General features: G+C 39.8%; 1 protein-coding gene across 1 annotated transcript in view; it reads left to right on the forward strand.

Annotated features, from left to right (window-relative positions):
* Positions 1-498: 498 nt before the first annotated feature.
* Positions 499-12049, forward strand: part of LOC115113386 (sorbin and SH3 domain-containing protein 1) — a 55127-nt gene continuing 43576 nt past the window's right edge. The window contains 3 exon segments of the mRNA XM_029640956.2: positions 499-693; positions 10397-10439; positions 11841-11936. Of these exon segments, the coding sequence (XP_029496816.2) occupies positions 11903-11936 (34 nt within the window). The 5' untranslated portion in view covers positions 499-693; positions 10397-10439; positions 11841-11902.

Raw genomic sequence — 12049 nt, forward strand, 5'->3', positions numbered from 1 at the left:
TATAATTGTTTGTGTGTTATTAGTTTAAACAGACTGTGTTTGTCTATTGTTGTGACTTAGATGAAGATCAGATCAAATTTTATGACCAATTTATGCAGAAACCCAGCTAATTCCAAAGGGTTCACATACTTCTTCTTGCCACAGTACATACTGTACTAGTATCACATTCCTCTCGACTGTTAATCACCATACAGTTTTACAGTTTAATGAGACCATAGTTGTTGATAATGAACTTAGTGAAATGACACAGTATGACTGACCAGTGTATCAGTAAGGGAGCTTGTGAGTCAAGCCCAAGGGTTGTCCAGTATCTAATTCCAAACATCTTGTAATGTCCAGTCTATGTTGCATGGACTGGATTTAGATGTGGGGCCAAATGTTTTGAAATTATCTGTTGCAGCTGTTGAGTGGGTGCCACATTCCCAGGTGGCATGCGATGACGGGTCCATCTGGGTACGCCTTGTGCTGAAAGCAACCAGACCCCCTTGTTGGTCTGGTTCAAGGTCAGAACTGGGCACCTAAAGCAGAGGGTGCAGGGGCCAGTCCGTATCACCTCACCCAGTTAGTCTCAGAAGACTGAGGAGAGAGAGAGATCTTAAAGAGGGACTGTCTGGAGTCTTGTAGGCTGTTGTGACTGTCTGAGAGAGCTACCTACTCAAGGCTGGTTGATCTGGTTTGCAAAGAATCTTGTTGGTAAGCTGTGATCTTAATGTGATGTATTTGCAGAGTTTGGTGTCTTTTGGAAATGCCTATTTTTAGGAGAGGGTTTTAAGGGAAGTGTGTGTACTTAAAGTGAGTGTTGAAAACACTCTAGAACATATCTAGTGATGGAAAAATTGAAGTGATGCAGAAGATGTGTTTTTCCTGTATGTCTTTTATAACCATAAGTATATATACACAGTGGCATGTACTCCTTTGGCAAACAATGTCCTCTTCTTAAATGGGAAATTCACCACAAGCAGTTGTGTTGGGCTCCTTAAATATTATAATAGGGATGAGTTTGTCACATGACATCTTCCAAGCATCTTATCTATCTACACAACTTGCTCCGGCTTTGAGATGATTCTTGGTTTTGAAAAAGGTTCTGCTGAAGGGTAGCTCTCAGTGCTGTGGAACCTCTGCTGATAATATTTACTGTATAATGAATAAGACTTTCTCTGTTAGTCCTGAATCACACCTTATGGAGAGTAATCTATCTTTTAAAAAACTTTGTTATCTTTAAAAAAATCTTTAAAAATCTTTTCAAAAAGCAATGTTGTTTTCTCCTTTGTTTTGATGGGTTTTCTTATTTCTTGTGCCCCTTTTACTATACTTGGATGTGTAGTGTCAGCATTTGTTGCTGGCATGCAAGCTTGTGTGGCCTTCCACTTCACGGCTGAGCCGTTGTTGCTTCTAGATGTTTCCACTTCACAATAACAGCACTTACAGTTGCCCCGGGCAGCTCTAGCAGGGCAGAAATGTGACAAACTGACTTGTTGGAAAGGTGGCATCCTATGACTGTGCCACGTTGAAAGTCACCGAGCTCTTCAGTATGGGCCATTCTACAGGCAATGTTTGTCTATGGAGATTGCATGGCTGTGTGCTCGATGTCATACACCTGTCAGCAATGGGTGTGGCTGAAAAGTCGAATCCACTAATATGAAGGGGTGTCCACATACTTATAAATTATTTATTCTATACAGTCATTTTCCCACATATTTATCAAGGGTGTAATTAACTTTAGACCCCACTGTATAAACATATGGAATGTAAATGTCAATTTGCAGTCCCTCCAGGATCCTGCGATTGCATATGCGAGACCCATATGCAGACACAGGAGGCAGATGGTTGAGCGCCGATATTTATTATAACACAAGGTGTAGGCAAAAGGCAGGTCGGGTACAGGCGAGAGTTCATAAACCAGGTCCGAGTCCAAACAGTACAAGGCGTTAGGCAGGCTCGAGGTCAGGGCAGGAAGAATGGTCAGGCAGGTGGGTTCGGTGTCAGGACAGGCAAGGGTCAAAACCAGGAAGACTAGGAAAAACAGAGATTGGGAAAAATAGAAGCTGGGAGATAAACGCTGGTTGACTTGGCAAACAAGATGAACTGGCACAGAGAGACAGAAAACACAGGGATAAATACACCGGGGATGATGAGCGACATCTGGAACGGAGACAAGCACAAGGACAGGTGAAACAGATCAGGGCATGACACAATCAAGACCTACTTTAACAAACCTTTTCCCTCATCAGCGCATTTTTGGGACAAATTGGACAAAATCATCTGCATATTGCCACGCAAAATGACAGAATTGCCGCAAATATCACAACAAATTTCAGCAAAATCCTGTAGGGACTGAAATTGTTTAACACAAGTAATGTAATGTAAATATGTAATCTAAATGATTGTGGTGGAAAAAGTACCCAATTGTCTTACTTGAGTAAAAGTAAAGATACCTTAACAGAAAATTCTCAAGTAAAAGTGAAAGTCACCCAGTAAAATACTACTTGAGGAAGAATATGATACTTTTTTGTAAATTTTCTGACATGCGAGCACTTATATATGGTAATTTTCAAGTTTTCATAAATTCTTAGGATGTTTGTCAATGACGTATCTTAAGACATTTGTGAACATTTTATAGCACTATAGAGTGGGAAAGCGGCCGTGCGTACAGACAATTAATAGACACTGCAGCAAATAAAACCTAATAAGAACATATTTCTCGTCCAGTCTAGACAGACCGGTGCGCCATAGCCAATCAGAGCTACTGTAGGCCTTCATGCAAATAAGCCATTTGCCACATGGGCCTGCCATCATTCACGTTGAACTAGAATGTGTGTTTACAGGCAGTAGCAACTGTTTACATGTTCTCTTTCGTGACTAACTGTTACTTTTTTTTTTCTTTGACACCGGTCATATTCAGTGGGTGTTGTACACGTTAGTAAATTCATCAGTTATTCTGCGCTCTGGCACACTCAGATGAGAGTGCTCTGAAATCAGAGTAGATAGCCAGAGTCAATTTACAAATGCAAGAGATATGCTAATTGGATAATAGTCGTTCAGCTAGCTTGCAAACCGATTCCATTTTTTTGCTTAGTAACCAAATGACACCTGCATCTAGCTGTAGCCATACAAAAAAAAAACGATATGAGGGGGAAAAGTCAGTCACTCCCCCACTCCTCTAATGACATAACATCCTCCCAGCAGCTAGCTAGCTAATGGTAGGCTCTGTGTTTTTAGCTTTCTAAATAAGAGCTACAGAAATAGACATGCTAGCCTATTAGCCACGTTATGACTGACTTGTGATCATTGTCCTTTCTAGATTGATTGTATTGACATTCCCAGTCTTAGTTACATTCATCCGTTTGGCCAAAATATTGAGTCATTGAAACTGAAATAGTGCATCCCGAATGGGTGAAGGCAGCAAACAATGTACCAGGCCAGCTATGATTTACAACCTGGTAGCAATAATTTTTGGACTACCAAGAAATCTATTTGTGAATTATATTAATCATGCATTGAACTGCATCCATGTCTTCTGCCAACAATGCCTTACTCTACATCATGGAATTTTAAGTCAAATATAACCTATTTTTAAAACCTCAAAGTTGGTTTTGTAGTAGCATAAACTGGGAATTTGACATTTTTTTACTGATATTATGATTGTCTGTTTGTTTCATATTTGCAAAGTAGATCAAATGTTGTCAATTCCACTTTAAATATCAAAAGTAAATGTAATTGCAAAAATATACTTTAATATATTTTTATATCAAAAGTATAAATTATTTCAAAATCCTTATATTAAGCAAACCAAACAACACATTATTCTTGTTTTTTAAAGTTACGGATAGCCAGGGGCACACTCAAACACTCAGACATAATTTACAAACAAAGCATTTTAGTGAGTCCGCCAGATTAGAGGCAGTAGGGATGACCAGGGATGTTCTCTTGTTTATTGCGTGAATTGGAACATTTTCCGGTCCTGCTAAGCATTCAATATGTAACGAGTCATTTTGGGTGTCAGGGAAAATGTAGAATGTAATAGAGTAAAAGTAAAAGTTGTCCAAAATATAAATAGTAAAGTAAAGTACAGATACCCCAAAAACTACTTTACAGTACTTAACAGCACTGCTAAATTATAATAAGCCACAACCTTGTGACGGGGTCTACTCCTGCAATTTTGTTTCGATTTCCTTCATTTTAGGCAAAAATACCGTAGAATGCCTGTAGCTACAGTTAACAGTGCTGTCACAATGCATATGATGTATGCACTTGTAGGCCAATTTGGAAACAGTATAATGTCTACATTACCCATAATGCAATCAGTCAATCTGCTGCCATGACATTATGTGATGTCCTAATTGATGTTATAAAGCAAAGCGTTTCAGAGAAGGAGTGCATAATGAATAATAATAATAATAATAATGACTAAGATTCTATGGACTGCACTGCCATTGAGAGTCTGTGAATACAGCCCCAGATGTTTGTGTTGCATCAGATGGTCTGGCCTGCACAATCACCCTACCTCAACCCAATTGAGACGGTTTGGGATGAGTTGGACTGCAGAGTGAAGGAAAAGCAGCCAACAAGTGCTCAGCATATGTGGGAACCCCTTCAAGGCTGTTGAAAAAGCATTCCAGGTGAAGCTGGTTGAGAGAATGCCAAGAGTGTGCAAAGCTGTCATCAAGGCAAAGGGTGGCAACTTTGAAGAATCTCAAATGGAACACTTTTTTTGGTTACTACATGATTCCATATGTGTTATTTCATAATTGTAATGACTTCACTATTAAAAATTAAGAAAAACTCTTGAATGAGTAGGTATGTCCAAACTTTTGACTGCCCATATTTAGTGACTTACTAAATAGTTTTTTTTAATAAACAGAGCTCTATGTTCATTCTCTCTCAAGAGGAAAGGGAAAGAGGGATATCTAGTCTGGGGAACAGTGGGTTAACTGCCTTGCTCAGGGGCAGAACAATATATTTGAACCTTGTCAGCTTGGGAATTCGATCGCAACTTTTCGGTTACTGGCCCAACGCACCTACCCGCTAAGCTACCTGCAAGAGGCGGTAGGAGTTAGATAAAAATAAAAATAAACATTTTTAGTAATTGGTAATGAAGTCCCTTTGGTGCAGGGAATTACATACCGCAATGAAAGTTACCTCATTATAGAATGGAAGTGGATTCATCAGATCTTCAGCAGAAATATCCATGCACTCTCACTGTCATTCATTCTTGTCAATTCGTCTGTTGTCAGGTTTCAGCCTCTTTCTCCCAACTCAACCCCCTCCCCCTGTTTAGCTAATGAATGACCAATGTCCAGAGGTCTTACTGATGTCACAGTGTGGCGGGAAACAGTTGTCAGGAAGCCACCTCATGGCCTCTTTAAGCTAATGACCTATATCAGACTTCTCATTAGATATCTGAGTGCAGAGTACTATCATTTATCATCTAAACAGACTGCCAAAATTAATTTGATTGGAAATTGGGTTTTGAATTTCTCAATTTAGTACAATATCTATTTGTTCTTCAGTGTGCATGTCACTGAGGCAAATTGACCTGTATTTGTTGAAGTTAAATAGGCTCTAAAATCATTTCAAATTGTCAAGATCTAGAGAATGTGCATTTAGGTAGAGATTCTCAGTACTGGAGGTTTACTTGAATACAGCTTATCGCAGTCTCCTGTTGATCTTGGCCTGAGCACTGCTGGCTGTCCCTGCACAGATGTGCTTAGACCTGTCTCTGTATTTCTCTCTCTCAATTCAATTCAAGGGGCTTTATTGGGGCTTTATTTATCTCCCTCACTCTCTCTCTCTCTTGCTGTCTCTCTCTTAAATCTTTCTCTCTCAATTCAATTTAAGGGCTTTATTGGCATGGGAAACATGTGTTAACATTGCCAAAGCAAGTGAGGTAGATAATATATAAAGTGAATATATAAAGTGAAATAAACAATAAAAATTAACAGTAAACTTTACACATACAGAAGTTTCAAAACAATAAAGACATTACAAATGTCATATTATATATATACAGTGTTTTAACAATATACAAATGGTTAAGGTATACAAGGGAAAATAAATTAGCATAAATATGGGTTGTATTTACAATGGTGTTTGTTCTTCACTGGTTGCCCTTTTCTCGTGGCAACAGGTCACAAATCTTGCTGCTGTGATGGCACACTGCGGAATTTCACCCAGTAGATATGGGAGTTTATCAAAATTGGATTTGTTTTCGAATTCTTTGTGGATCTGTGTAATCTGAGGGAAATATGTCTCTCTAATATGGTCATACATTGGGCAGGAGGTTAGGAAGTGCAGCTCAGTTTCCACCTCATTTTGTGGGCAGTGAGCACATAGCCTGTCTTCTCTTGAGAGCCATGTCTGCCTACGGCGGCCTTTCTCAATAGCAAGGCTATGCTCACTGAGTCTGTACATAGTCAAAGCTTTCCTTAATTTTGGGTCAGTCACAGTGGTCAGGTATTCTGCCGCTGTGTACTCTCTGTGTAGGGCCAAATAGCATTCTAGTTTGCGCTGTTTTTTTGTAAATTCTTTGCAATGTGTCAAGTAATTATCTTTTTGTTTTCTCATGATTTGGTTGGGTCTAATTGTGCTGATGTCCTGGGGCTCTGTAGGGTGTGTTTGTGTTTGTGAACAGAGCCCCCCTCTCTCTCTCTCTCTCTCTCTTGCTCTGTCTCTCTCTGTCTCTCTCTCTCAAATCTTTCTCTCTCTCTCTCTCAAATCTTTCTCTCTCTCTCTTGCTGTGTCTCTCTCTCAAATCTTTCTCTCTCTCTCTCTCTCTCTCTCTCTCTCTCTCTCTCTCTTGCTTTGTCTCTCTCTCAAATCTTTCTCTCTCTCTCTCTTGCTGTCTCTCTCTCAAATCTTTCTCTCTCTCTCTCTCTCTCTCTCTCTCTCTGTCTCTCTCTCAAATCTTTCTCTCTCTCTCTCTTGCTTTGTCTCTCTCTCAAATCTTTCTCTCTCTCTCTCTTGCTGTCTCTCTCTCTCTCTCTCTCTTGCTGTGTCTCTCTCTCAAATCTTTTTTTCTCTCTCTCTCTCTCTCTCTCTCTCTCTCTCTCTCTCGCTGTGTCTCTCTCTCAAATCTTTCTCTCTATCTCTCAAATCTTTCTCTCTCTCTTTCTGTGTCTCTCTCTCAAATCTTTCTCTCTCTCTCTCTCTCTCTCTCTTGCTGTGTGTCTCTCTCTCTCTCTTGCTGTGTCTCTCTCTCTCTCTCTCTCTCTCTCTCTCTCTCTTGCTGTGTCTCTCTCAAATCTCTCTCTCTCTCTTGCTGTGTCTCCCTCTCAAATCTCAGGCATCCCTCTTCCTAATAAGGACTAAAACGATCTCTGCACTGATGTGTTTACCTAGCGTAGTGTACACTGTTAGCTCTCACGTCTTCTCTTTTGTCTGCAAGGGAGATTTATGATTCAGTGTTTTAAAAGACTTACCCTAATTTCAGGAGGATGTCATCGAACTCCAACTGTGTGTGTGTGGCGGTGTGTGTTTGTGTACAGTGCGCGTGGGTTCGCGTTAGACGTTGACCGATTATGATTTTTCAACGCCGATACCGATTATTGGAGGACCAAAAACCTGATACCGATTAATCGGACGATATTTATTTATTTATTTATTTGTAATAATGACAATTACAACAATACTGAATGAACACTTATTTTAACTTAATATAATACATCAATAAAAATCTATTTAGCCTCAAATAAATAATGAAATATGTTCAATTTGGTTTAAATAATGCAAAAACAAAGTGTTGGAGAAGAAAGTAAAAGTGCAATATGTGCCATGTAAGAAAGCTAACGTTTAAGTTCCTTGCTCAGAACATGAGAACGTATGAAAGCTGGTGGTTCCTTCTTACTGCATTCGCGCAACAGGCAGGCTCCTCGTGGAGTGCAATGTGCAACACATTCTTATTTTCAATGACTGCCTAGGAACGGTGGGTTAACTGCCTCGTTCAGGGGCAGAACGACAGATTTTTATCTTGTCAGCTCGGGGGATTCAATCTTGCAACCTTACAGTTAACTAGTCCAACGCTCTCACCACCTGATTATATTGCACTCCACAAGGAGACTGCCTGTTACGCGAATGCAGTAATCCAAGGTAAGTTGCTAGCTAGCATTAAACTTATCTTATAAAAAACAATCAATCAATCAATCATAATCACTAGTTAACTACACATGGTTGATGATATTACTAGTTTATCTAGCGTGTCCTGCGTTGCATATAATCGATGCGGTGCGTATCGTTGCTCCAATGTGTACCTAACCATAAACATCAATGCCTTTCTTAAAATCAATACACAGAAGTATATATTTTTAAACCTGCATATTTAGCTAAAATAATTCCAGGTTAGCAGGCAATATTAGCCAGGTGAAATTGTGTCACTTCTCTTGCGTTCATTGCACGCAGAGTCAGTGTATATGCAACAGTTTGGGCCGCCTAATTTGCCAGAATTTTACGTAATTATAACATAACATTGAAGGTTGTGCAATGTAACAGGAATATTTAGACTTATGGATGCAACCCCTTAGATAAAATACGGAACGGTTCCGTCTTTCACTGAAAGAATAAAACGTCTTGTTTTCGAGATGATAATTTCCTGATTCGGCTATATTAATGACCTACGGCTCGTATTTCTGTGTGTTATTATTTTATAACTAAGTCTATGATTTGATAGAGCAGTCTGACTGAGCGATGGTAGGCACCAGCAGGCTCGTAAGCATTCATTCAAACAGCACTTTCGTGCGTTTTTCCAGCAGCTGTTTATGACTTCAAGCCTATCAACTCCCGAGATTAGGCTGGTGTAACCGATGTGAAATGGCTAGCTAGTTAGCGGGGTGCGCGCTAATAGCGTTTCAAACGTCACTCGCTCTGAGACTTGGAGTGGTTGTTCACCTTGCTCTGCATTGGTAACGCTGCTTCGAGGGTGGCTGTTGTCGTTGTGTTCCTGGTTCGAGCCCAGGTAGGAGCGAGGAGAGGGATGGAAGCTATACTGTTACACTGGCAATACTAAAGTGCCTATAAGAACATCCAATAGTCAAAGGTTAATGAAATACAAATGGTACAGAGGGAAATAGTCCTATAATTATTATAATAACTACAACCTAAAACTTCTTACCTGGGAATATTGAATACTCATGTTAAAAGGAACCACCAGCTTTCATATGTTCCTATGTTCTGAGCAAGGAACGTTAGCTTTCTTACATGGCACATATTGCACATTTCTAAAAAACTGTTTTTGCTTTGTCATTATGGGGTATTATGTGTAGATTGATGAGGAAAACCTTTCATTTAATACATTTTAGAGTAAGGCTATAACGTAACAAAATGTGGAAAAAAGTGAAGTGGTATGAATACTTTACGAATGCGTTGTATGTGTAGCCCATGTATCTAATGCTGTCTGGCCAAAAAGAGTGGCATGTCATACTCTTTTTTTCCAGACAGCATCAGATACATGGGCTACATTTAGTTAAACAGAGGGGCGCTGTTTGGATGCTTTCTCTGTTGCGATAGTTTCAGCCACTTGTGAATTGAAGGAAAGTTGGCAGGTGCACAGTGGACTGTTCGAATGCTGGAATTTTTTGGATGAACGTGCAAAGGTAACCTATTTTTTGAAGGCTGGCCTCTGCCTGTGGCCTCCAAATTACTAAATCTGCAGGTAATGACAGAAGAGAAGATGCATGTAGGCCTATCTAATCATAGACAAGTTGGCTAACAAATAGCCTACCAAATGTTGGAAATTATATGCAGAAAAATATCAGGAATAGAGGTAACAGTAGCCTGAGTAGGCAAAGATGACTGGCAAGGACCGTGACGCATGCGGACATCAGTGGACACTGCGGACATCAGTGGACACGTCAATTATAATGCGCTTTCCTCTGCCCTTTGACGCATGCCAAGATACTTACAACACCTGGATAGGTAGTTTTACGTATCAGCTAACCACATCATACAGTATGTTATAGCGATCTGTCAGATGCATGCAACTTCTGAGCAGGGTAACATGACCATAGAGTAGCTCAAACGTGCACAGGTAGCCTATTTTTTTAAGTGATTCGTTTGACAATCAGATGAAAACATCATGCCTGGCTGTGTTCATACCATATTTAAAGGTAATACATTTACAGCTAAATTACATGCCTTTACTATTATGCTCATAAATAAATTGTTCGTGCGCAAACAAGAGGTCCCACATCCCCTCTCAAAACAAGTATTTTCCACCGTCCCTGATTACTGTCAGTTTCGACTAATATCCCAGCCTATTCCTGCCTAGAAACAAACTGCTGCTCAAACTTCCTGGTCTCCCATGATGGCCCATAACAAAACGGACTACTATGCTGTAAATTAATGTATTTTGCTCAAATCTTCTTTCCTCTACAATAACTCTCCCTCTGACTTTCTTTTGTTCCAGGGCTGACCAACAGAGGGCAGTGTGAGATTTGAACAATCCTACAGTAAGTTTCATCCCCTTATTTTTCTCATATCTCTCATTATACTGCATAGCTCAGTTCTGTGGTCCCAGAAGGCTTTAGTGATGTTTAGGGTCTTCAATCCTACCTTTGATCACAATGCCTGTTCATTTGGTTGAGTGTAATGATCAAGCTCATTTTGATAATTGAAGCAGCATAATCACACCCGAAATATGCTTATCGTATGTTACACCACTAACCATACATTCTAGTCAATCAACTAAGCATTGAGAAACAAGCAAAAGCAATGAACAACAACAAAAGTGCTATTTTATGAGGGAGGGCTAACATACATATGTTCGAGTGGGCGGAGTTAGAGATGGCATGCATTTATGGCATTGACAGTTTTAGCGGAAGGGGACACACAAATGCTGTCTACTCATCTGAGGGAAAGTTACATGGTAAGATGCAAGATTTCATCACCATTCTGTATGTGATGTAGCCTACACATCATTTTATATAGTTAAACAACAATTGTCCGTAACATCTGCTACTGTACACTTGTAGCTCTGTTCTCTGTAGTCAAAAGTACAGTGGTCCACTGTCCTTTATGTTTCCAAAGGTCATTGTTACAGCGATCTGCCACTATCAGCACCTTTCTGCAATCTGTCTTCCAGCTCCACTTCACCTCGATGTTATTTGTCTCAAATTATGGGTGTTTTTTTCTTTCATGAGGATGATGTGTATGTAATACATGTCTACAATGTTAAGTATTGCAGTGCTCATCGGCCCCAAATTCCCTCAAATCTGTTGTATAATACAGAAAGACAGGGGTTTACTATTTGGCTTACCCCATACTTGGTGAGGTTCAGGTAAATACATTTGTTTACACCCAGGGATCGAATGGAGGGGGTGTGGTATCTCTCTTCTTAACAAAAAATACATAGTGCATCTCTCTTGTTAACCTTTTACTGCAGTGGGCTAAATCAGGGTCACACAGAGTGATTATTGGTAGTCTTAAACAAATCTACTTTGAAACAAAGTATACACCTCACGTATATGGTTATGGGCTTTAAAAAAGAAGACACCTGTACAGTACAATGGCAGATATCGAGTTGAAGTGTGTTATATTTTGAGTTCCCAATATTACACTTTTTGTATATACATCACAAAAGATTGAAGTGAAATATAACAAAACTGTTTGAGACAGAGACACCAGATTTTCGAAATAATATTTTTTTATTATGAAATTATGAAAAATATTAATAACATTCCACCCATGAGGCCAAAGAGGGCACTTTTGGTCATTGACTGCAGGAAAGGGCTACCTTGATTTTGACAATTAATACACTTAACACCCCTCCATGTCAGTGCAACTGTATACTATTCCCCCTGTTCACTTTTCACAATTTGTCCCCACCTGTACACTGTCTGTTGTTTTGGTAGTTCCTCCGGTCTCCTCAGGTCCTCGCTGTTTGTCTGCAGTCAGAATCACCCCTCTGACAAGCATGAAAGGCTCTCCTGACCTAATTCCGGCTGCAGGTGAACACACTCATTAACTCCTCCTCCACCCCTCCAACTCATTTATCTTTCATCAGACTGTACTCTAGGACACCTCTAACACACTGGATATGCCGAGGAGGATCCTTTCAATA

This window comes from Oncorhynchus nerka, linkage group LG28 (assembly GCF_034236695.1).
Source record: "Oncorhynchus nerka isolate Pitt River linkage group LG28, Oner_Uvic_2.0, whole genome shotgun sequence".
NCBI lineage: Eukaryota > Metazoa > Chordata > Actinopteri > Salmoniformes > Salmonidae > Oncorhynchus > Oncorhynchus nerka.